A 26,019-nucleotide genomic window follows, 5' to 3' on the forward strand; every position below is an offset into this window, starting at 1 on the left:
TAAACATCAAGTTTTAAAATTTTCTTGAGAAAGCAATCATTTACTTTAAAAAAGAAAAATTTTGAAGTGGTTTGAACATAAAAACAAAGTGCCAAGAAGTCAACCTGGAACAAGAAGTGGCTTATGATGGTGTACAGCACTTGAAAACAAGCTTCTGGAGAATTTACCAGAGTGTGAAAGAGTTATGAAAACAGGTCCATTTTTGGCATAGAGCTCTCTTAAGTCTGTGATAGGGCTATAGGAATCTTCTCTGAGATAAATGTGAGTTGGTTTTCCAGAGAGAGCTTTACCATCATTTTAGATACCTCTCCTCCTGGGGACAGCGGGATTCTAGTTATATGGAGAGAAGACTTTCCTATACACCCATGCTTACATAAGCTGTACCTTTCCTTTAATAGGAAAAGATCCCCTGTTGTTTCGGAAAGACAGAGGCAGCTCTCTGCCGGGAAGGGCTCGCTAGTGGTGAGTTCAATGACTTCAGATACTTTGTTCTTCAGTCAGTCTCCTGAGCTAGAGCAAAGGATGTGGCTGGGGTGGGAGGCGGAGACTGCATATGTGTATCTGTGCGTGTGTGTTTTCTCATTTCCGCTTCCTCTTTCAAGCTGGCAACAGCAGTTTAATGAGGACAGAGAGAAAGGTATAATATGCAATATGATATTTTCTCACTGTCCTCACTTCAATCTCAATACCTGGGAAGGGCTTGGCCCAGCTTTGAGAGCCACTTTGCCTCAGACTCGGCCCTCTACCGGCAGACAGGTAAGTGTAACTTCTGCCTCAATTCTAAGATTGTATTAATTTAGGATGGTGCTGGAAGACAGGAAGAAACTGGGCAGAGAAAAATCAGGCTGTGGAGAAAAGGGAAAAGTCAGGAGAAAATATCCCATACTCCTGACTTCAACCTTAAAAAATTTGTCACTGTGCTTCTCAGAACAAGAAGGTTCCTTTACTTTCTTTTTTCCTTCCTATTACCAAGGCGTGTACTCATTCTAGAGTCAAAAAACATGGATTCCTTTGATGACCTTAATTAATATTTAGGAATTCTTCACCTTTCTCACCTGAGAAGTTTCTCTCTGTGTCTTGCTATACTCACTTTTGCTGTAAATTAAATCTGATTCTAAACTTTGAAATGTTCCCCAGGAAAAAATGTTTTTTAGCTTCATTGTAGGTCCCATTCTAGCATCCATAACAATGACTATTGGGACTACCTTGCCTAAACCAGTTTTACTTTTTGTGGATATTAACTCTTTCTTCAGACGCCATGGAACAAGGTTGTCAAGGAGATAAACTACAGCAAGATGTATTAGGGTTACATATGAAGAATTTACACAATTATACAACAGCAGACCAAATTAACTAGAAGGCTCAAGACAGATAGCTATTTGTCAGGGTTGTTTTTCAGGCTATGCATCTCAGACATGGGTATACAAATATGTTGACCACTCAATGACCTACATAATCCAGGGGTGAGGGATGGATTCTGGGCTTCTCCAGCATCTTCGTCTTAGTGGTAGCCAGGCTGAGCATGTCACCACCAACATAAGTTTTGGGGAGGGGAGGGGAGTGGAAAGATCCACTGCACTGGGTTTTTCCCATTTCCCTGTTGTGCTACTAAGCTCACCAGTGAGTGGAGGAGAAGAAGTAGGTACCCAGTGCAGAACAAGGACAAGATAAAAGAGCCCCACAGAAGTGGCTTGATAAGACATGAGGATTTGGAAGTACTAGTGACTCTGTCTACCACAAATGGCCCTGTAGAGAGGCCAAAGGACTTTTTAGACAGTACATAGCAGTGCCAAGGATAGGAGGTTGGAGGCTTTCAACTCATGTATCTAAACTTTAGATTTAACAGTTGTTAAGCTCGAGTGATTATAGCTAAAGATCTGGTGTGATTCTTCTATAACATGAAGCATTATTAGCTAGAGGGCAAGCTAGGTTTGTTATCCATCTCTATATATTATCAAAGATAAGGTAAAGATATTACAAAAGGAACAGAAAGAGATCTAACAAATAATTTTTTACCGACAGACATGCCAGGGAGTTTAGAAACTCTTTCCAACCACACTAAGAACGCTGTCTCATAATTCCCTTGGTCCTCTGAAAGTTAGATGAAATCCTGTGATTAAGCATTATGTAGTGGCCATAGAGACCCAACACAGTCATTTTTAGTTCAAGGTTCATGATACGTGTTTTAATAGAGAATTGAGAGGAAGTTCGGTCCAGCTCAGATCATGATTCACAAGACCACTCTGGGCTACAGGAAGGGGAAAAGATCAGACTTTTACTCCCACTTCATAACTGACAACTGTTCTGTTTCTCACCTAAAGGACGAGACCTAAGTGGGCATTTCGATACCTACTGTACTCTATGCCCTGCCCACACCCAGGCCTAATGCAGAAAGGAATAAACACTGATTTTGAGAAGAAATGGTTCAGATGTTGTGAAAGAAAAAGAGAGAAGAATAAAAATGATTACATGAGGGAAAGAGCTTCATCACCAAGGAAACAGGACTAAAGCATTAAAGATATGAATTCACAGAACTAACTTGATCAAGGAATCTGCTCATTCTCCCTCCTAGACTATCTATAAATCGATTCAGGTGAACTGATGTTTCATATTCTTGATGTCTTTAGAGCCCACCCAGATGAAAAAAAAATAGTGTCTCCTGACACAGAGAGCACAGGATTACTTTTTTCCAAATGTACAACTATAATATTTCCTGTAACAGTTTACAAGCCTTCCATAAAATTCATCCACATCATGGAGGTAAAAGTAAGGAAGAAAGGGAAAGAGAAAGAAAGAGGTCTTAAACGGCCTTCTTTCAGTATTTATTCAGCTAAACTCATTTTCGGAGAGAGGGGGTGAAAATGGAGGTGGAAAGAGTTATATTGATAAATCAACATTTTTATTGGTATAATTTATCAAATAACATCCCCCTTTTGTCCGTGAAATAGATTGAAATGCTTCCTTAGATTATAGAAGTCTCAGAATGTTCAAATGTGATTTTTGTTCTGACGATCTTACAAACTGCAGTGACATGAAAGAGGATTCAAAATTAGATATTTCCTATCTATGAAGGCATGTGAGAGGATGTTACAGGTGGGGTATATAGAATGGGGGGGAGCAGTCAATGTAGCTTAAAGTGGAGTTTGTTCCATCTACAAACAGAAATGTTGGCTGTCCTGTGATTTCCCACAGTCCTTTGCAATGGCGTTGATGTGTATCTTGGTGGTGAATGCGGATAGGATGCAAAAGTTCTTGTGGGCCCCATCGTGGAAACTCCGTTTCTTCCTTCTCTCCTCCCACGCTTGTTTTCACACTCAGCCCCATTTCACAGGCACTGCTTAGGGTGTAAGAACAACACAGACAAAAGAGAAGAGAAATATGTCTGATCCATGTCCCTGTGAGGAAGCCTAGAGTGCTAAAGGGTAACCTGGGTCTGGGTCTTGGAAACCAGGAGTGGCAGGAAGAAGGCTGTCTGACATAGAGGCAGAAAGCAAGCACCTGGGACTCAGAACTCATAAGTGTGAGTTCCATTTATAATCATTAATATTCTGTGTGACTTCAGATAAGCCTTTCTCTCTCTCTCTCTCTCTCTCTCTCTCTCTCTCTCTCTCTCTCTCTCTCTATATATATATATATATATATATATATATATATATATATATATATATACGTATATATATATATATGTAACTTTTTCTTTCTCTTCCTAAAGTTGGAACGTCTTCAGGAATAAGGAAGAAGTTTCCTCAACCACAAAATGAGTGACCAGGATTAGATGATCTATCCGATCTCTTTAGACATTAAGTAAGAATGAAGGATTCAGTTATTGATGATTTTTTGTCTGTGTTCAACAGCAACATTCCTCTCTCACCATCTGGATTTTACACACACTAATGTACCCCACTGCTCACGCCTTCCTCCTTTCCTTATTCCTAAAGATGTTCCAACTTTAGTGAATGGCTTAGACTGAGGGAAGATTAATAATAATAGCTATCATTTATTAAGCGCCTCCTTCATACATCAAGGACTTAATATATATTATCTCATTTTAACCTCCAATAACCCAACAAGTTTGGTATGTTATTTGTTTTACATATGAAAATCTTAGGTTTAGAGGGGATAAGTAACTTTACCAAGGACACATATTCAATAAGTAGACAGAACTGTGATTCCAAACAAGGCTTACTCTGATTCCATGGCCCATGCTCTTTCTATAGTTTTCCTTCTCAAGAGTTTACCATTCTTATTGAGCCCCTTAAAAATATTCCCATAGTGAGATATCTGTAAGCAGAGCTGATATTTAGCAGGTACAAATTGGTAGGCCCACACTAGTTGTTAAAATATTAAAATATGTCCACACCAAATTACTATAAATATCCATTGCTCCAAGCCCTTTGAGTGCTTAGCCATCCCAAAAGATTCCCCAGATCTAGCACCCAAAACTCAGTGCCACCCTAGCTATGCACTTATATAACATAGCCACAGGGCTGTGACTGGTGTCAGCTCCAATCGGTCTGTGTCATCCCATCACCAATGTTAAACGCTCTGAATGCCACAACAATCTAAAAGTAATGTGAAATTCCAGGCAGACTTTCTCCTCTCAACTAGAATCCAGGTGGGCCCAGGCTGCTAACCCGCTCTGTAAGCCTGAGGAGGACAACACTGCTTCATAACCTTCTAGTTGGAGTCAAGAAGGAAAACTATGCTAATAACCAAACAAAGCAACACTTCCTTACTAAGACTGTCACAAAGCCAAGTATAAATTGTTTTTGGTTTATGCCGCCTTTTCTATACTAAACTGTAAAATGGAGAGTTTGTGTAGCATGCGAAATGGAAAATTTACTAAAACAGTTTCTCCTTTCCTTTATCCCAAGTTACATTTACCGCTGACACCTGGGTGGTGATCTTAGGTTATTTTCTTATTCTATTATTAGTGGAAAAACTGTACAACTCAAACTAGAACAACCTGAGTTTAAATCTCAGCACTACAAGATCAAATATATGTCCTTGGACAAGTCACATATCTCTTCGAGCTTCAGATAATAATTAGCTCAAAGGTGATTGTCAAGATTAAGCGAAGTTGTTTGTGGGAAGGTTTTCAATATAAGATACTCTATACATTTTACGATATATTATAAGTTATGATGTGTACCTATTGCTTTGACTTATGTTAATATATAGTGAAGCTCTGACTATACTCCTGAGAAAACAGAGGCTGGAAGTATGTGATATTCTCAGTGTAGTAACAATAACGTACCCATAAAGGTTCTCTCTGCTATGAAAGTTACTGCTTCTGCTGATGATTTTTGTTTAAAAATATTCATTTCAAAGCTCTTAAACAACTCCCCAGTATTAAACCACTAGAGGTGATTTCTCATGTCTAACTTTAATCCTATCTGCTGCAATTTCTGATTTTAACTATTAACATCCTCAGAAGAGAGAATTCTCTTGTACTCTACTTGGTTGTAGTCAAATTCCAGAACACTTGACAGATTGTGGAGAAATATTTGGGGAGTGAACCTTTAGAGAAACGCAGGGAAAAGGAAGGACAAAGGGTTGCGAATGATGGCCAAGGGAAAAATAAGGCTCTGGAGTGATTCAGACAAGTAGCAATATAACTGGGGGGCAGGGAGGGGGGTAGTTTTTGTTGTGGGTTTATTTGAAGGGAGTAGTAGTTAGTAGGAATGGCAGAGAAAAGATATCAGCAGGCTTCAAACTTCTATCCTTATAGAAGGTAGATTAAATATATTGTTATCATATAAATCAGCATCAAGAAAGACGGTACTCAGATTCCAGAAGGAACTTTTGATCAAGGAATGAAAAATTAGAACAGAAAACTCTAGGAAACAGTTTTTAAGATAGGAAAATTTGATAGTTTAAGCTTATAAATTCAGTCAGACTTGTATGACCCTTATATCAACAAAGGTTGGCATGACTATGCCTCAAGCCTTTTTCTTCTTCACTACAAGGTATACAAAATATGTACATTAGGATTTGAAACTATGTGAAAAGTCAGGAGCACCTGTCCTATGACATATACTACATAATGATTATTTTTCAGGATCAGTACAATTCTTGCTCCTCTGCAGACACAGCATTTAGAGTCCCTTCTATTGTCAAGTGTTGTGCTAGGCCCTGAGATAGGATTTAGGGGACAGGTTACAAGGAGTGGTAGATAACGAAGAGAAAGGGAGCCACTTATCTCTTGCTGAATAGGGTGTAAGCATGTGTGCCAGTTGCTAGAGGTGGGTAATAGAAAGAAGGTGGCTTAAGTAGGCCTTCTAAAGGTAGATAAAACTTGTTTGGGTAGAAAGGAAGGTGGGTAAAGCCACATAAGCTAAAGCAAAGAAGCAGAAAAATTTCAAGAAGTGCTGGAGCTCAGGGAGCAACATCTGACTGACTCACACTCATTTTGGTTCCTTCTCAGCCTCCCTCATTCAGGCTCACCACTTTCCTTTGTTAGTAAAAGTTGGAAGTCTAGGAACCCCATAAGTCCCTGTTAATATGAAAGAGAATTTGCTAAATGAGAAGTAACTCCAGAGGACACTGGACCATTTCCTAATTCTTACAGAGAAAACTATACAAATGCATTTTTTACAGGTTATTATTCCTACAAATATTTCACAAACTCGACTAGAATAAATTCATAAACTTTGATATTGGCGGAAACTTATACAACATTGAGTACCACCAATACATGTTTTAGAGGCTAAAACTAGTGCCCAAATAGAACACTTAATTGACTTGCCAGAAGTCAATTGGACAAAAAAGTTAGAAGAAGGCCCAAGTCTCCTGATTCCTAGTCAGTGCTCTTTTCACTGCACCAAACTCCACTGTACATGTAGGTGTATGATTTTGTATGACTAGTTTGGAGGAAATAGCTCCGTGTCCTTGTCTCTATTACAAGGGGCCCCAAAACCTTCAAAGGTGCCATCTTGACAGCTGTGTGCACCCAACCTTCAATTCTTTCTAACACTCCCCCTGCTGATGTGATAGTCATTTGCCACTTCCTCCAGATTTCCACAAAAAATAAACAGTTTCTTATCTCCCAACTGCTCAGCTTCCTCCTGTTACCACTAACCAGACAATTCTATTTTCCTATGCCTCATAATATTGCTGTACTTGTAGTGTCCCCATTTAACACCCCATGAACAGGTCTCTACAACCCAAGCATGGAAGAGATAAAGGAAAATTAATTTATTCAATTCCTTGGTCCCACACTCAGTTTGCCACAGTTGAGAATATTAGCTGAGATATATCTTGCACCTTTTATTTCATACTTGAGACCATTGTTGCTTTTTCAAGTGGAGGAATTATTCTTTTCTCACCCAAATTGCTTAGAAATGGCTGTCATTCTCAATAGGCAGTACAGTCCTTAACTTGTCTAGCCTCCTTGTTGTCATAACTATAATAACCATTTATTTGTAAGCCTTTCTTAAGCATTACGGATTCTGTTTCCATAGGCATTTTCCTTTAGGTATTTACACTAAGTAAAACTTTTGTTCATCAAACAGAATAGCAAATAGAAATTGTTAAGAAAATACAACTTCTGTTTGCAATTATGGGAACTCTTAAGTAGAAACGGTTGTATAATAACCCTCAAATTCACTTTCATTCTCCAACTCTCAGCCCAAAACATTTTTACATACTTAGTAAACACAAAATTTTAAGCTTATTGTTACAGTTTGGAAGCTAATCTCCCTACATGTGTCTATGACTCTGCAAGACACTGGGCTCCTATGGAGAATAGTCACCTACTAAATGGTCATTAATTTAGAGAATAAGTATTTATTAAGAAACTATGACAAATTAGGTTCTGTTTTAGACATTAGGGACACAGCAGTGAGATTCCCAGACAAAAACCTCTGTTCTCAGAGAGCTTGTCTTCTAATCAGAAGAGTAAACAATAAATTAAATTAACAAATAAAATATAAAGTATGTTAATGATAAGAACAACAAAGAAGAAAATCAAGCAGGGAAGGAACTCAGTGAAAAGTGACTACTGTAGCGTAGCCTATAGAAGCCAGACCTGACTTCATGGAGAAAGTTGGTTAACAGCTGAGCTTTGCAAGTTAAATGCGCCAAAGGTTGAGGGAACAGAAGCGGGGAAGGAAGTAAAGAACATGAGAAAAATCTAGGGTTAAGGAAAAGAAACATTTTCAGGGGCAGAGAGGAAATTAACTATATGAGTGTGATGTATTTTTAAAGACGTGGGAAGAACGTAGAATAGATTCATATCACTGAGGATGTTGAAACCCAGGTAAAGGCCTCCATATACCATCTCAATTACTGAGATCCTATCACTGTGCTAGGCTAGAGTGCCCTTATTGAGAAACAGATCAAAGAGAGGGACTGAATTTTCCGTTAATATACCATTAACAAGTAGCAGATTCCCTCCCTTCTTCCCTTTCTCCCTCCCTTCCTTTCTCCTTTCCTCCCTTTCTTCCTTTCTTCCTGCCTTCCTTTTAAATAGCCCTAATCACCAAAAACGCTCTTCTTGTGATCTGATGCGTTCTTGTGATTTAGGGAAAGTCCTTTTGCTATGGGAATTAAAGACAATAGATAAGTCAGCCTTTGACATTTTTTTCTCTGGGCTCACTGACACCAACCTATTAAATATTTTAGAAGTGCAGAACTAGGTAAATAAACTCTGATCAAAGCTTTTTAGATTGTTTTTCTAAAATCTTTCTAGTGGCAGTTTTATCGTCTTTTTATCACCTCAAACAGCTCTGACCAAAAGACAAGTTATCTCTGCTACCCTTCTTTGTGGCTTCCCTATGTCAGAAGCTTAGTTCGATCACTTAATTTCCCCTAAAAGGTACAGGCAGTAGACAAGGGGCCAAGTGCCCAGGGTTAACAAAAGTTTCATAGTGCCAACTGCTGTCTCTCCTTGGAGAAAAATATGTCTTAGGCTGGACTTGAAATAAAAGAATTAAGATCAGACAACAATAATTGTGTATTGTTTTTCTCTGGATATGCTTTGTCTATAGCAAGCAGAGGCATGCAAAACAATTTTATTACCCTAGGAATGTGTTTTATGTTCAGGTTGTTCTTTTCAAAAAATAGCTATTTAAGTGCTAAAATTGTTGAATGTCTCACTAATGATTTGGTTTTAAAATGTTTGAGGAACAGAAATGTCTAAAAACTGGCATTCTTCTTATTTTTTCCTTCTTTTTTTTCTTACTCAAACAGTTAAAAGTGTAGCTATGACTATGAAGCTGTTTATGGCACCTCCAGAGAATAGAGGGACAAGGCAGTGAAAGCAATGGTCCCACTTTCATTAACTCACTGTCATGAGTCTTGAGTGTGGCAGGTGGGAAAGAGGCAGGAGGACAGATCTACACCAATGAATGTTCATTAGTGTCTTTTTAAGCTCTATTTGGACAATTGAGTGATCTTCTCCTTTTTATTCCTCTTTAAATAAGTGGCTAGTGCCATCAGAATTTACCTTTTGGAAGAATATAGAGCTGTTGACTAGGCAGTGCTAAACGAATTATAAGCACATTGATGAACTAGGGCATTAACGCATAGTTGTGGAGAAATCCATGTTGACAGTGTAGAAAGTGATGACCCTGAAGGTGGTGGCTGATAATCGCTCAAGGCAAAGTCTCCTTGTTTTTATTGTGGGATTTTTTTTTTCCATTGAAAGAAATCCTATGTTGACACTAATATATAAAACAAAAAGACAAAGCAAAGCAAACTCAGAATAACTGAGTTAGAATGACATCATGGTGGTGGGACCTTCAACTTTTGAGATCTGGGACTTTTTCATATATCTTTATGAGGATCAAATAAAGTAAATTTTATAAATTTCAAATTTAAAGATATTGTAATTTCAATGGAATATTCTCAGAGACAAAATTCTTAGATTAAAGAAAAATGTTTTCTAATACAGCATTTCCGCTATCATGAAAAATAGCGATTAAGCCAGATGAGCTTTCTCAATGTCCTATAAATAATATGATGTTTTGAAGTTTTCAGACTTACTGATTTGAAAGATTTACCCTAATATTTAGATTTTTTCAGGGCATTCCTTTTTTTTTTTTTTTTTTTTTGGAAGATAGAGGAAGGGCTAGACATCTCTCCCCCTCCTCCTGAACAGACAGAAGGATCATGCTTCCCTGTGCACAGCTGGGAAGATGGGGGGCAGGAAGACCTAGGGGTGGTGGTTTCCAAACAGAGGATGAAGAAGTATCATCCTGTTTCAACTCTCAGGACAGCCTCGCTGTGGCAGGAGACCCTGAAGTCTAAACCAGGGCCATGGAGAGCTCTGTGCTGAGCCCCACTTCCTGGGAGAAGCGACGGGCCTGGCTCCGTCAGAGCCGCCACTGGCAGACACAGGTCCTGGAAGAAGAAGCTGCAGCTGCTCTGCAGGATGTCCCAGATCCTGAACCATCCAGCCTGGATGATGTTTTCCAGGAAGGTAAGAGGCAGTTGGACATAAGATAGACTTCCACATTGTCTTTTGGTAGGCAAAATGTAGTAGCAGGCATGGGTCCGCAGAGTGTAGGCAGTGGGTCCCTTGTTTAGGCTAGGCCCTCAAGGAAGCTCATTTTGTCTGGATTACATGAGTTTAAGGGAAAGAAGGTAAAGTAATACAAGATATGAATTATGTGAGAAAGAGACAGGCATGATATCAGGAAAAAGAAAGAAGCACATTTGCATCATCTTGAGATGCCAAAGTTCTCGGTGAATTGTTTGGGGCATTTTATTTTGTCTATGTAAGGTAACACTCGACTAGAATGCCAGGACTCTAGCTGAAACTCTGTCACTAACAAGCTGTGTGAACTTTGGCAAGTCACTCACCTCTCCAAGACATATTTGTCTCATCAAAATAGTAGTAGTACTTTTTCTACATGCCTCTCAGCTTCTTTGAGGTTCAAATGAGACTACAGCCATCAAGTAAAAAAAAAAAAAATTAATCTTATATAAATATAAGATTGTGCTTTTGTTTTATCTTGTTTCCCTCCCCCCCCACCTTGGGTTTTTTTGATTGGTTGGTTGGTTGCTTGTTTGCTTTTTGTTTTGTTTTGTTTTGTTTTTGTTTTGGGGGCCTTTTTGAGAAGGACCCACTCCCCTTCTTAAATCTTGGGGAAAAGAGAGCAGTGGGCCCAACATCTTTGGCATTTGCCAGATTCCTGGGAGGAAGGGGGCAGGGAGGCAGAGAGAACAATCCACTATGTTTATATATCACTATATCCCTCTCATATCTTAAGGAAACATTTTTTGAGGCGAAAAGGGATTCACGATGTGGCTTATAAAAGGATAAACTTACGAATGGGGTGAATTATAAGGAAGAAGTCTGATTTCCTTTAGTTCTCACAGTGATCTGATATCTGACTTTTCTAGGGAATCCAATCACTAAGATAGAAGACTGGCTGCAGGATTGTGGGTAAGCGCTGGAGATTCAATGGGGCTGATCATGGTTGATGGTTGGACATGCTAACAGGCACTGACTTGTGGGAACTCAGAAACAGGAAATGGGTTTGAATTGGGCTTAATGATTAGAAATGAGGTTTAAATTCGTGGTGGGGGGATTCTAAGGGTTAGGGGTGAGTGTGGGCTATGAATCAAGTGCAACTCTGAGCTGAGACTAAATTGGGATGAGGATCCGGAGATACTGTCTGGATCTGGTCTAAAGCCAAGGATGATGGAAGTCTACAGCTTTGGAGAATGGCTGGGCTGAGTTTCAGATCTCTACTCCATTGCTTTTCCCTTCAGACTGGAGTCCAATGCTGTGTAACAAAAGAGGAGTTAGAAACCAATTGTTCTATGATCAGAGTAATTCACCACTGTGTTGTTTATTTCTGCTGGGGAACACAGGAAGAGAGGCTAAGGGTTTACCCCAGTCATTCAAAACAGCGAAGAATTGGAGCAGGTACTTCAAGACAAAATGTAGTATCTCCTTCCTCAGAAACACTTTAAAATGTGAGACCCACACCCCATCAGCCTGTACCATTTTAGGTTCAGTCTACTCAGACAGAGGAAAGTTTCTGTAACCTATTTAAGCCTGATCATTTGTATGATAATGAATTCTTAGAATTTACAACTCTTGCTTGCTCCTTATTGCCCCTCCGGGAATGTTTCAAGCTTTATATAGCCTTTAATCTAAACTCATCTATTAACATAACATAAACCCATCCTTGCTTATTTGGTAGGAAATAAATAGCATTAAATAATCCAAGGTTGTTTTTTTAAACTGGTAATTCCAGGGTAATGCCAGGAAGGGTTTCTTTTGTTTTTTTGTTTGTTTGTTTGTTTACAAAACATATCATCCTTATTGTCCTAATCTGTTCCACAATTTAATGACTTCAGAGTCAATTAAGGGTAATCAAAATGTAGGGAAGTAAAGGAATGTGGAAACAGGAACATTTGCAAGTTTTGTTGTGCGAGAACTGCCCTAGGATTTAAAACGCTTCACTAGATTTGTACAGGAGAACCAGTTGTGTCAGTCAATGTCTTTATCTCATTAAGCACTCTTGAGTCTTATCAATTCACATCAACAACTATTGACTGTGCATTTGCTAACTGACTATCTAAATGGTCTAGAGGCATGCCAAGTAGTTTAAAATATGTCCCTTGACTTCAAACATATTACATGCTAGTTGAAAAGAATAAATTCACAGAAATATAAGATTGTAAACTCCAGAAATCACCTTTGCTCAGCTATATTTTACAAAGATAAACCCTGAAACAAAACATATGTTGAAAAGGTAGCCTGGTAGTGAAAAGACTCCAAGATTTGAAGCTAGTTTTTTTGCTAACTGTATGTGTAAATAACTGTAAGCAAACAACTGAAATTCTTTCTATCTCAGACTCCTCACTGATAAAGTGAACTAGAATAATAAAGTTTCAAAGTTTCTTGTGAGATTTAAATGATATGATATATGAACAAGTGCTTCATGTTCTGTAGTAATATCTGAATGGTGAGGTTTATAAAAGAGAGGCTTTATAGTACTTTAAAATTTCACAAAATAAGTCTGTTTATCCATCTATTTATCTATCTATCTATCTATCTATCTATCTATCTATCTATCTACCTACCTACCTACCTACCTACCTACCTATTTACCTACTTATCTCTTTATCTGAAAAGTATGTCCAGAGGTGAAACACACCAACTCTAGTGTAGTGGTTCCCTCTAGAAATGAAGCAAGTAGGAAGGAATAGGAATAAAATAAGACATTAGCTGTATCATTAACATTTTTTTTTTTACTAACAGATCTGAAGCAAATATGACAAAACGATTATTTTTGTGAAAATATCATGGCAAGTGCTACGATATCTGTCATATTTTCTTTACTTTTCTGTGTGTTAAAAAATTTTCAATATTTAGACTTCAAAAAGGCCATAAGGGAGTCTATTTAGCATGCTTACATTTGTCTCTGGAAGGAGAATTATCAGGTACATAAAATATCTCCAATGTTCTGCATTTTCTAAACCTCCCTAATAAGTATGTAATATTTTTAATTATATGGCAAAATCAGAAAAATTAAAGGATGATAATGGTTGATTATAGTGTGATAACTCACATTAACAAATCTCTATTCCAGGTTCCATTTGAGATTACATTCAAAACTCATGTGCAACTCCATTTCAAAACTATCAGGAAACCAAACTCCGTAAAACTCAAAACACATCAGTGCTTGAAGTGGACTTAGATAACAATAATATCCAGGCATCTAAATCCCCTTATGTAATATTTGAGAGCATAGCAGCAGCAAGGAGCCAGGACTGAAATCCAGGTGCTCTGGGCCCAGTTCAAAGCTTTTTCACAGACTAATTCATTCACCTGTTTTGACAGAGAATTTCTACTTGTTTGTAAAACTGAGTTGTTTCTAACTACCATTTGTTCTGATTTGTGTCTGTTCTTCTTGTGGAGATGGTAAATACCTGATAAGCCCATATCTCAAAATGTGAAAATGTAATCTCTAACCAAGATGCCGTGTCTGTTGCTTCCTGAAAGACATGATATTCAGCAAGAACATGGCTCAGAGAGAAGGAAGGGTGTGTGATAGATAAGAGGACCTCCTAAAAGTGGTCTTTTTTTTTTATCTTGATATCTTTTTTTATCTTTTTTTTGTGATGTAGAAATCATACACGCAAACTCCTGCTTCTATAAATGCATCTCTCCAGTTTTACTTCTGTATTCTTTCTTTCCTATTTTATCTAGGAATTTTCCTGGAGAATTATTGCTAAACTGACTTTAGACAATGTGGTCAGTGCGATGGCAGCACAATTTGAAATATAGTGCACTCCAGTCCCAAATCCCCCTGACTACCACCATGAATTTGTTAGTCAAATAATCACTCTGTATTAGTTTTCTTCAGCATAAAAATTGTTTAAGTACTACTGACTTTCATTGAAAAATTATGTGAACTTGTGGGACATATTTGAGGAATAGCCTCTTGGAAAATATAGTTATTTTAACCTGTAAGATTATTTTTGGTTTTTAGATACTCTGAAGAAGGGTTTTTTGAGGAAGCAGGACAGTCGATCTATAATGGTGAGTATAGACTATGTTCTTTCTTCTACTGTTCTTCTCTACCTGGATAGTGATATGGCTGTGTGTGTGTGTGTGTGTGTGTGTGTGAGAGAGAGAGAGAGAGAGAGAGAGAGAGAGAGAGAGAGAGAGAGAGCGAGCGAGCGCAAGCGATGGCTGTGTGTGTGAGAGAGTATATATGTATAGGCACATACATGCATGCATAAGAATGCTGACTATCTTATAACGGTTTGAAAAATGCCTATTAGTGATCATACAGCAGTCCAGAAGGACCAGAAGGCAGAGCAAACATTGGCTCAGAGGCCACAGGCTCACCAGTATTCAAAGGTTATTTTCCATTAGTGGTTGCTTAGCTAACAATCACTGCTATGAGATAAGAGCTTTATAAAATATTCGTTTATGTGTGTGAGTGCACACCCCCATGTGCTTACTATGTGGCAGAGGATTGTGTACATGACTATGTAATATAGAGGACAGGTTAATTATAGACGAGTGTTTATGTGAATCTTTCTGAATCAAAATACAAATGTGACTTCTGAAGTAGTATCTGTAATGCTTGGGGTAGTTTTGCAAACGTGTGGACATCTGATGTGACTATGTGGTTGTAGATGTTCAAATATACAGAGGTGTGTGTGTTTGTATGTGTGTGTATGTGTGTGTCCAAGCCTGATTTTCTGTGACCTTTGCTTTATTATTTGACAGGGTACTCTAGCCATGGAACCAGCTTTGAAGATGACTTGACCCTCGGAGCAGAGGGTAAGTAGCGCTGCTCTCTGAGGTTGGGATCTAGGAAGAGGCTATATAGTGAATGAATTAGGGATAGAATGGAAGGGGAGAACTGCAGAAAGATGCAGCCTATCCCTGGGGTCTTATCTGTAGGGAAAGAGCAGTCTCATTATGATCTATGTGAAAGTCAGAAAGAGTCACATGCCCAGGAATACTTCCCTGCCAGCCTATCAGGACATCTGCTGGTCCATCATTGGAACTTTCCTTTGGCCTCTAATAAGATAACATATAAAATCACCATAGCCCTAGCTGCCCAGACATCTTTGAAACACTTTTCTGTGTAGGAAGCCCAAAGCAGCCTGAGTACTAGATGTAGGAGAGAGACTGCACTGCAGGAAGATAGGGACTTGAATGAAATATGGAGGTATAGCCCCCTGGGACCCAAAGAGATTCATATGGTAGGGCTAGAACTCAGGCCTGGAGGGCCGAATGACTCTGTCCTCTTCAGGACAGAGGAACTCTTGCCTAGACACCAGTCGTGGTTCAGAAGTGCAGAGGCTTGGGACAGTTGTACCCTGCCATATCTGTCCCCCTTCCAGGTCTGTGTTTGCTAATCTTTAGACACCCCCTTAAAGAGCAGAGTTCATGGTGTTCAGCTATCCTGTGGTAGTGGCAGAAAGGAACAAAGAGGGCTGAGTTTTAAGTTCAGAGGGGAAACCGAGGTGATTTTGATTTTCCCTTCTAACTTTCTCTCTGCCTTTCTGTCCCTTGTCCAGCCACACTGTTGGCCACGAATGGCAAACTCTTCTCCAGGTAAGTGTAAGGTTCAGCTAGGCCGAATGATACCTTCTTCAGGAGCTTCTGAACTGGGATAAGTGTCAAAGTCCAAGAGATTAAAAACAAAAATCTAAAGGTTCACAATAGAGTGAGATTTTCCAACCAGGAATGAGGTCATAGACTGAGTTTTCATAGTAGATGGTTCAAGGGTACTCAGCAGGAAGTAACTGTGCCCAGCAGGGGACATCTTGGAGCCAGGGTACAGACTGCTTACAAGATTAGTATTAAGTCATCTCTGATTCCTGCAGGAGTTTCCTGGAGACTGCCCGGCCCTGCCAACTACTAGATCTTGGCTGCAGTTTGGCTTCCAGCAGCATGACAGGTGGGACCAACAAGACTAGTTCAAGGTAGGTGGTACCAAGTTTGTCAAGGGAAGAAGGGTGAGAGAGACGAGAGGCAGAAGAAAATGGAACCAAAAACTATTGCCCACTTCTTCTGAGATATCTTACTGGAGCTTTTATGCAGTCACATACTTAAGAAGTAGGGAAGAATAGTGGGGGACACAGAGGAATCTACTGCTCAGAGCTGCATGCATGTGTATAATAACAGGTGTCTCTCCACTGAACTTTATGCCCCAGGAGGTGTAGTATTGGTACCGTCACAGTTTCAGGACTTAATAGTAAGTGTGCAATAAGTGGTCAATAAATGTATTGATTGATTGATCGATTTAATTGAATGAAATATCGATTCATTCAGGCAATTTTGTATCCCTTAATCCAAGCCAGGCAACGACAATGGAATTTGAAAAGATGAAGCAACAAAGAACTTGCCCCCAGGAACTCAATAATCCAATAGGGTGAACAAAATATAACATGCAAATAACTTTAAAACAAGATGGAAAGTGATGAAAACTAGTGTGGTATAATAAAAAGTGGAATTTAGAATGAGAGTTTGAATTCGAGACCTGGTTCTGAGACATTAACCATGTCTACCTTTAGTGACTTCTCCTCACTTAGCCCTGGCTACAGCCCAGTTCTATTAAATCAGAATCTCTGGAGATGAGACTCAAATATCTGCATTTTTAAAAGACCCCCGAGGTAATTCTAATATGCAGTCATTGTTGAGAACTAATGATCCAGACTTATGCCCACGATTCAGATATGGAAATTTAGGACCATGGAGATAAAATTGGTACTTAGGTGACAAGCACAAAAGTAGAGCCAGGAATTCTGATTATGCAGCCATTAATTATACAAGATGATCCCTATTTGATCAAAACGGCCAGCATCCTCTCTGAAGAGCGACAGTGATTATTCAAAGTTTCAGATAATCCACTGCCCCCCTCATCCCCATTGTTGTTTAGGATACATAATTATTGAGCTCTTGCGTCATCCAGCCTGGTAGTATACAGATTCAAAAGTGGACAGGTGTTGGTGCCACACAGAGAGAGAGACAGAGAGAACTTGATCTTCTGTAATGCTGGTCTTCTGTACTAAAAATGGTGCTACTAAGAGGTCAACCTCTCAAAATCAGATTTTGAACATACTTATACAGCAGGTCCTCGAATAACATTATTTTGTTCAATGTCGTTTTGTTATAACATTGATGAGATGCTGTAGGAACTTAGCCGTCGTTTATAACAATTAGCCTATGGTAAATTTGGTTTCATTATATACCATTTTGCTTAAAGTGACAGAATCTATTGAAGACGTTAAGTGAAGACTCACTGTATTGAAAAAATTTTTACCCTCAGGATAAAAATGAGTTTTATTTTCCTTACACACATTCCCTATCTCACACAACCACTAAGGGAAAACTGGATGACAAGTTGCAAAGCACTTGGCATAAGCCAGTTGTATCATAGTACATGTGTACAAATGGGAACTGATTCGTTAATAACACAACCACAAGATTTCTTTGCATTAGTGCTGCTTGTGGTTGTTCAAATTCATAGTAAATTTCATTCACCTGTAATCAGTTAGACAAAGTACTATGACAAAATCTCATTCAATTTTTAAACCAGGGCTAGATTATAATTCTCATGTTTCAGACAGAATTTAGGTTCAGAGAAATGAAAGCTTTTCTCAAAGTCAAAGAAACTGGATTACCCTCTGCCTCAAAGTTGCCCTATTTACTCGAACTCCCTCTTTCCAGCATTTCTGAGATTCTGGACAAGGTGCAAGAAGATGCAGAAGATGTCCTCTTCAGCCTGGGCTTTGGCCAAGAGGACCAAAAAGACACTTCTCGGATTCCTGCTCGATTTTTCACCACCCCCTCCCAGGCCAAAGGCATTGATTTCCAGCTCTTCCTGAAGGCCCAGGTGCGGAGGATCGAGATGGAGGACCCTTGCCTCATGCTGGCCAGTGAGTGTCACCACAGACCATGCTCCACTTCCCCTCAGCCTCCAGACATTCACAACAGAGATCAACGGCTCCAGATCCTGCTTTCTGTTGATTAGCTTCACCCGACCTTTTCCTCGTGTGTCTGTTTTCTCTTATGTTGTCTTCAGTAAAGACGGAGAACTTTGACATTTGCTTCTTTTAAAATAATCTTCAAGAGACTTCCTATTACCGTTGCTTTCTATAGGCTTTCTCTCCTTTAGCTGAATCAAATTGGAACAAAATGTCTTTAAATCTTATTCTCATTTTCTATTTCTCACTTGAAATTATCAAATGTTCCCATTATATAGCCGCTGCATAAAAATCAGTTCCATTTAGGGCAGTGGTTCTCAACGTTCAATATGTTAAATTGTGCGGAAAGTTTATAAAGCATTCGTATTCATGGGCTTTTCCTCCAGAGAAGGAGCGGTTCAGGAATATTTATTTTAAACAACCACACAGATGGGTCTTATTTATAATCCTTAGGCCACATTTGGGAAACAAAGATTTAAGTTGCCCAGATTTCAGACTAAGAAAAGATGTGAGAGGGCTTCTCTACCTCGATGAGGTATAAAAAGACTCTTTTTGATTCTATATGTTAGAATAGATTTCAAATTATATTCTGCTACACCCAAAACATGATAGTCTTTCTGAAGTGTTGTGTCAGATCCTTTGTATCAGATTCAACTTAAAAGCTTGGTAAAACTAGACTCCTAGGCACCACCGGCTGAAACAAGGATTTTGAGTTGGAGTATTTTCACAAGCACCTTGAATGATTCTTAGCCACATTAAAGTTTGAGGATGATATATTGAATTTATTTCATGTGCCGAGTCATAATTAGGTGTTAAAATCTGTAAGAACAGCAGCTAGACCAGACGAAGATGATTCTTGCCTTCGAGAAGCTTACAGTTTAAAGGATATATTGTTTATCATAGTGCTTTTCAGACATGGATGTGCATATGAATTACCAAAGGATATTGTTAAAATGCTTGGGATATAGTCTAAGAGTCTTTATTTATAACAAGTTCCCAAGCAATGCTGATGCTATTGGACTACTGACTACACTTCAAGAAGCAAAAGCCTAGTAGAAATGATAGAGCCCATCTAAATTCCTCTGCCCCAATCCATTGCCTAGTCATTGCTACCCCTCAAATTTGTTGCTATCGAGAAGCCTTCTATAACCCTAAAACTTTGTTATTGTCTAAGAAAATGTTTGTTTTGCCCTTTTTTATCATGTCTGTCCTCTAAAGCAAACACAGTGGTAGAGGCCATTATTTAGAATATTCCGATGACAGAAAGGAGATGCTAAATTAAGATATAGAAATGTTTCTCATCCCTTAAAGAATTAATTTTTGGACTACTTGGCATGGGGAGTCAAAAAATCAAGAAAATCAAGAAAGGGGATACTGGGTGTCAGAAATCTAAATGGGAGAAACACTAGTGGGAAACTCGGCACCATCTCTTTCTGAATTTTAAGCTTTAGGGAGGTGATTGAAGTCAGAGATTCAATAAATAATCTTCTGATGATCCCCAGACTCATGGTCTTCAATCTTTGTACCCAGGCAGGTTTAAGCAGGTGCAAACACTGGCAGTCACTGCTGATGCGTTCTTCTGCCTCTACTCGTATGTGTCTAAGACACCTGTTCAAAAGTTCACACCATCCCACATGTTCTGGAATTGCAACCCAACTGATGTGCCACCCATCAAAATTCTGGCCCCAGAGCCTGAACCTCACTCACCCAGAGAGCGCCTCCGGAAAGCCATCTCCAAAATGTGCCTATATACGTGCCCCCGAGATCGGCTATCACCACCCCGCAATACCCCCAAAAGGAACAGTTTGGACCAAGTGGTGTGGGAAGTAATGGACAGAGTGAGAGGAGAGAAGCTGGTTCTCCAACAAGACCCTGAGTTTGCGCCAGGTTCACAGGAAGATCCTGTGCTCCCCATCAGCAGTACAAAGCTGCCCACTTCTTCCTGTCCATGTGTCCTTTGCCCTAAAGAGGTAACACAGCAGGGAATGTCCAAAGTGCGAGCACCATCACAAACTCTGCATTCTAACTCCAAGACACCCTTGTGCACACACTCTCTGCCCAGAGCAAATCTACAGTGGAGCACAGACCCTGCGCGGGTAAAGAGAGAGCTGTGGGGTCTACAGGCCACCAATAAGGAAGTCCATTCAGACAAGGATGAGATTTTCTGGAAAAGGAAGAGCAGAGCAAGAAAAAGCCTATTTCAAAAGAATCCCACAGGCAGGGAGGTTAAATCATTGGACCTGTCCGTCATTCAGCAGAAATGGAAGCAGAGCCAAGAGAAACCAGAACTGCATCGATCTCTGACCCAGCAGCTGCTGGACACCTTTGACTTGGAGGAGGTGAGTGGGTTGGAGATGAGGGAGAGGCTGGCAGAGAAAGGCTCTAGCTTCTTGTCCTTGGGGAAAGGCAATCCAGGCTCCCTGTCCTCACTAGACATGCCAATTCTCAAATCATATTCAGAAACCTTTGAGAGCAAGTTAATATAAAAGGAGAAAGAAGAACAGGCCCATTTTTTTAAGAGCGTCCAGGTTTCCAGAAATGCTTTTGTAATTCCTCACCTAATCTGATCTTGAAGTTTCTCATCAAGTACTCCCCATCTCACCACTTATGGGAACTGCACAAGAGTAGACAGGTCAGTTACACACTAAGCTAAATATTATGTAATAAAATATCTTTACTTCTTCCTTGACAAATATGTAACCATAAAGACCTGGAAGTTCACATTCAAATCTAGAATTCCCAGGCTCTTAGGACTTTGGTGCTAGAACATGGTATTGTGGGCAGCCTCTGGCCTTTTCCTTCTCTTTCCATGCCAAGATCTGTCCTGCACTATCAGGGACCTGTGTGTCCAAATGCCTCATACACCCTACCCATACAAAGAGCCATCCATTGGACATCACTCAGGAGTGCATGTACTAGTAGAGAGGACGGCCCTTATGAGAACAGACACCAGGCAAACAAGTGCAGTTCACTGAAGCAGGCTTGGGACCATTCGAGCAGCATATTTGGAATTCTGGGTAACCAGAACATGATCTAGAGGGGTAGTGTAGGATCCAGGTGGGTACATCCCCTAGGTCTACCAACTCTTTACCCCATGGACTCTCAGAAACTCAGGACTCCTCTTGCCCGGGCCTATAGTACTGCCATGAAGTGCTAGGGTCTCTTGGAAAAGTTCTCAAGTCTTTGCCACAAAAGGAAGCTGTGATAATTTGCAACATAATTTTTATGTATGTCACTTCTCATTCAAAGCAGAGCTGCACCTCAGCTCCTGCCTTCCTTACTACCAGGTTCCTGCCACAGGAAAAGAGGCCAAGTCCCTCAAGTACACTCAGCTTTCTTCCCCTAGAGCCGCCTGCCATTCTACACCTTTCCCCACCACTGGGTCTGAGTTCTGCTGGGATCTTGGTTTCAGATGCAAAGCAACAATGAAGAGGAGGAGAGTCTCTGGCCCAGCAGACCCAGAACCCCCCACCTCTACCAGACTTTTGCTGACAAAGGCTCAAGAAGTAAGTGACTCTCTCTCTCTCTCTCTCTCTCTCTCTCTCTCTCTCTCTCTCTCTCTCTCTCTCTCTCTCTGTGATTCTCAAACCTAGCTGCACATTGGAAAGATTTTTTAAGATAATTATAATGAAAGGCCCCGCATCCTGCGATTCTGATTTAATTGGGATGGCGTGGAAACCAGTGGCTGATTTTTTTGTTTAAGCTCTTCGGGTGTTTTCTATTATGGCTGGATAAATGCTTCTCTAGATCACTGGGTCTCAGATACTAGCATCAGAATCACCTGGAGGACTTGTTAAAATACAGATGTCCGGGCCCCCTCTTCCCGAGTTTCTAATTGAATAGGTATGGACAGGGCCTGAAAATTTGCTATTCCAACAAGTTCCCAGGTGATGCTGATGCTGCTGGCCTGGTGATCACAGCCTGAGAACTGCTCTTCTGGGGGAAATTCTGTATAACCTTAATATTCAAAATGTAGTCTACAGGCCAGCAGCGGCATATATCCCTTGGGATTTTGTTAGAAATTTGGAACCCCAGCCCCGCGCCCCCTGACCTGATAAATCACAATTATATTAATCCTTAGTGATTCTTTTGCACACTGAAGTTTGAGAAGCATTGTTGTAGAAGTTTTGTAACAGGTGAGGACCAACCATGGATATTTATATGCCAGTGCTTACTTTTTTTAGCTGCTTTCTAATCAGCCTACATCACAGGACTTAGGGAAGACTCTTCAGTGTATCTCACAGCTTTGTTTACTTAGGCTCTGAGTTCCTCTCTGCAGCGAGGGTCCAATGTGCATAGCTCCCCTCCGCCTCCTCAAAGGACAATGAACATCACATAGGTAGTTACTGCCTATTACTAAGAGTTTTGAGTATTAACTCTTTCAGAGGCATCCCTTATACTTTTGAACATTATGGCTAAAGATTTATTATTTAAACTAAATGAAAATTAGTCTCCTGTAGTTTTCACCACCTAGCCCCTAGAATCACAGAGAAGATGGCCTCAGCGACAATGATTTTTCCAAGACAGTGCAAATTGAAACTTTTCTTGAATTAAGTAAATGAATCTTATCTAGAGTTCCATCCATTTTGCATGTCTTCATACTATTTACTGCATCTCTTAGCCCAATAGCTTTTTTTGGATAATATTCCAAAATTTCAGTGTTATTAGTCCATGAATTACAAAGATCTTTACGATTCTCTTTTAATTCTAATTCTCTGTGGTTTTAGAGTCCTTATCGCTCTTAATTCTATTTCTCTATTTACCTTCATCTCCAGGTATATAGATTATATAAGGTTCGTCATTCACAAAAAAGGTAATTAGCAAAAGGCGACAATATATAGTTGAAAATTTTAAGATCTGGACCAAATGCCATACCTCATACTAGTTCAATGATCTTGCAGAAATCATTTAACTTTAGTTTTGTCCTATGAAATAGGAAAATTATATATCTACATATATAATCATACATATATAGTAATCGCACCTTATCGATGGGGGATATAATCCAAGACCCCCAATGGATGCCTAAAACCAAACGAATAGTACAGCACTCTATCTTCCAGAATTTCTGATTGAATAGGTCTGGACAGGGCCTGAGAATTTTCAGTTCTAACAAGTACCATGTTTTTCTGGTAATACATACCTAAGAAAAAGTTTAATTTATAAATTGGCACAATAAGGGATTAACAACAATAACTAAGAATAAAATAGAAAAATTATAACAATATACTTCATTAAAGTCATGTGAATCTGCCATTATTAAGTAAAATACTTTGAAGACAAGCTCTGCAATACCATGAGAAGTGTACTAAGTGACTAACGGGCAGGAAGCATATACAGTGTGGAGACTGGACGAAGGGATGATTCACGTCTGGGGTGAGACAGGACAGAGTGGGACAGCAAGAGATTTCATTACGCTCCTCAAAACAGCGTACAGTTTAAAACTTATGATTTGTTTATTTCCAGAATTTTCCATTTAATATTTTTGAACTGTGGTTAACCACAGGTAACCACGGAAGGCCAAACGGTGGATGGGGGGGGTGGGGGGGGCCACTGTACAAAGATTTGTTCAAGTGTTATTTGTCCAGCAGATGTCAGCCTCGCACAAGAAAAATACCAAACAGGCAGTGCAAGATCTATGCGGTTATGCCAGAGAGGAAGTGTTTCTAAAATTTACACATTTCGAATAAGTTACTAGATTCTATTTTCTACCATAGTGATAGGATTTCGTTACAGCAAGAGAGATTGCAGTTAGAAATGCTGTGTTTCGCTTAATCTAAAGCATACATTTTTCCACATTTTAATATCTCTCGGATAGAATAGGTCTTACCATTGTCAGTGTCAGCCAATTTAATTGTCTACATTTTGCCTCCTTAGTGGAGTATAAAATAATTATAAATCTTATGAACAATGGTTTATCAGACTCAATGAAACACAGTAACTTTAGAAATTCAATGCACTTAGTCCCTCTGGTAAAAGAGGAAGTGACTTTGTAGATTTCCCTTCTGTGCCTCTCTAGAAGAATGAGAGATCTCTGCACTGACAGTCTTTGGCTGCGACAGAAATCACAGAGGGTGCCAAATCTTCCCAATTTTCTGTGAGTTTGTTTCATCATCTTTTCACAAAGCCGTGCACAGTCTTCTCGATCCACTCTTCTATCATCGTCTAAGAGATCACAGGAAGGGGGGAATTGCTACAAAACAGCACAGGACTACAAAGATTAAAGACCGTGAGAAATAAGGAAGGGGGAAATTCACTTACCACCATCAAAGGCAGAGATATATGGGGGAGTCCCTCAGATCTACTGAAAAACAGCCCTACTCTGCCTCTTTCAGGATCTATAATTATCTCCTCGAGATGAATTATCTCCCAGGATCTCTGTATAAAGTCCCAGGAGTTAATCTACTACTGGTTATTGGCCATAGAAAAGGTGTGAGCATGGGTAGGAAGAGGTAGCAGCACCTAACCAGCCACTATGTCCAGTTTGTATAGTCCTCACGTTGCACAAAGACACCGACCAAAAGAGACAAATAAGGGTTCAAATCCAGCTCTAGCTTACCACCCAGAAACTCAAGGGCCTTCATCTTCTAAGAGGGAGTTTCTTTTTTTTTTCCCCCCCTAATTCAACGATATAAGATGAGTGCCTTTCAATAATTAGCACAATGGCACCTTTACTGTTAAAAGAGGATCTGTCCCCAACTACCAGCTTTCTTTCCTCTCTATCATTTAGTCTCTGCCAGAGAAGTCTTATTCTTCCTCCAAGGTCCTGGGAAAGGCTGACTCTCATTGTTCCTCCTAATTAGCACTGTGCTCAAGAATTTCAAATTCACAGCACTTTTATGGGTGCCCTGTTGCTGAAATTTAAACCATTTGGCCTTTATTACATTTATAAAAGGCAGAGGCAAGAAGGTTTTTCTTTTGTTGTTGTTTGTTTCTTTTACCAGATCTGAGGTAGCATGGGCCAATATATATTCTATTTGTAAAGTGATTATCTATGGAGATGGGAGGTTTCATGATATGGTCAACTCTGCTGGTGGCAGTGAAAGAAGAGACAGGAAGGGTTAGGTTGGGAGGCTAGTGCAGAGCATAAAGAAGGAAACTAGTGTGAAATAATCCCATAGCGGTTAATTCGAAGCTCTGTCTGTTTGTTAATTCGAAGCTCTGTCTGTTTGTACTGATTAGAACCTGTGTGAGTCAGGTAGCTACAGATTTCTCTTTGATGTAAGTTTTCTCACATGATGATATTAACAATAACAAATATATATAGGGTTTTCTACACGTCAGACACTATCCTCAGCATTTCATGGGAATTAAATCATTTAATGCTGTGATATATGCTTTCTTAAATTGTTTTCCATTTTATAGCTGATGACACTGGGCAGTTATTTTTATACTAAAATAAATTCTTAAGGGGAACTAGTAGATAGAAAGTATAGGGGAGATGGAAAAGGGAGACGGGACATCATGAGATTGTGACAATTATTTTTCTGCTACATTTATAATTCTTACCAATGTCCTTTTGCACGTGTTAGGGAAATATAATTTTTAAAAAATCTTCTCCCACCCCAGAAAACTTCTCCAGAAAGGTTAAGAGAAAGAAAA

At 39.5% G+C, this 26,019-nt stretch overlaps 1 protein-coding gene across 2 annotated transcripts in view; it reads left to right on the top strand.

Moving 5' to 3' along the window:
• The first annotated feature begins 578 nt into the window (after positions 1-578).
• TESPA1 (thymocyte expressed, positive selection associated 1) overlaps positions 579-26,019 on the top strand; it is a 28,834-nt gene continuing 3,393 nt past the window's right edge. For both annotated transcript variants that reach the window (XM_039862159.1, XM_039862160.1), the window contains exons 1-10: positions 579-756; positions 10,216-10,423; positions 11,350-11,392; positions 14,457-14,506; positions 15,206-15,259; positions 16,006-16,042; positions 16,315-16,413; positions 18,161-18,369; positions 19,948-20,756; positions 21,830-21,923. In XM_039862159.1, coding sequence (XP_039718093.1) covers positions 10,261-10,423; positions 11,350-11,392; positions 14,457-14,506; positions 15,206-15,259; positions 16,006-16,042; positions 16,315-16,413; positions 18,161-18,369; positions 19,948-20,756; positions 21,830-21,923 — 1,558 coding nt within the window. In that variant the 5' untranslated portion in view covers positions 579-756; positions 10,216-10,260. The remainder of the gene's footprint in view (positions 757-10,215; positions 10,424-11,349; positions 11,393-14,456; positions 14,507-15,205; positions 15,260-16,005; positions 16,043-16,314; positions 16,414-18,160; positions 18,370-19,947; positions 20,757-21,829; positions 21,924-26,019) is intronic.

This window comes from Pteropus medius, unplaced genomic scaffold (genome assembly GCF_902729225.1).
Source record: "Pteropus medius unplaced genomic scaffold, Ma_sr-lr_union100, whole genome shotgun sequence".
Taxonomy (NCBI): domain Eukaryota; kingdom Metazoa; phylum Chordata; class Mammalia; order Chiroptera; family Pteropodidae; genus Pteropus; species Pteropus medius.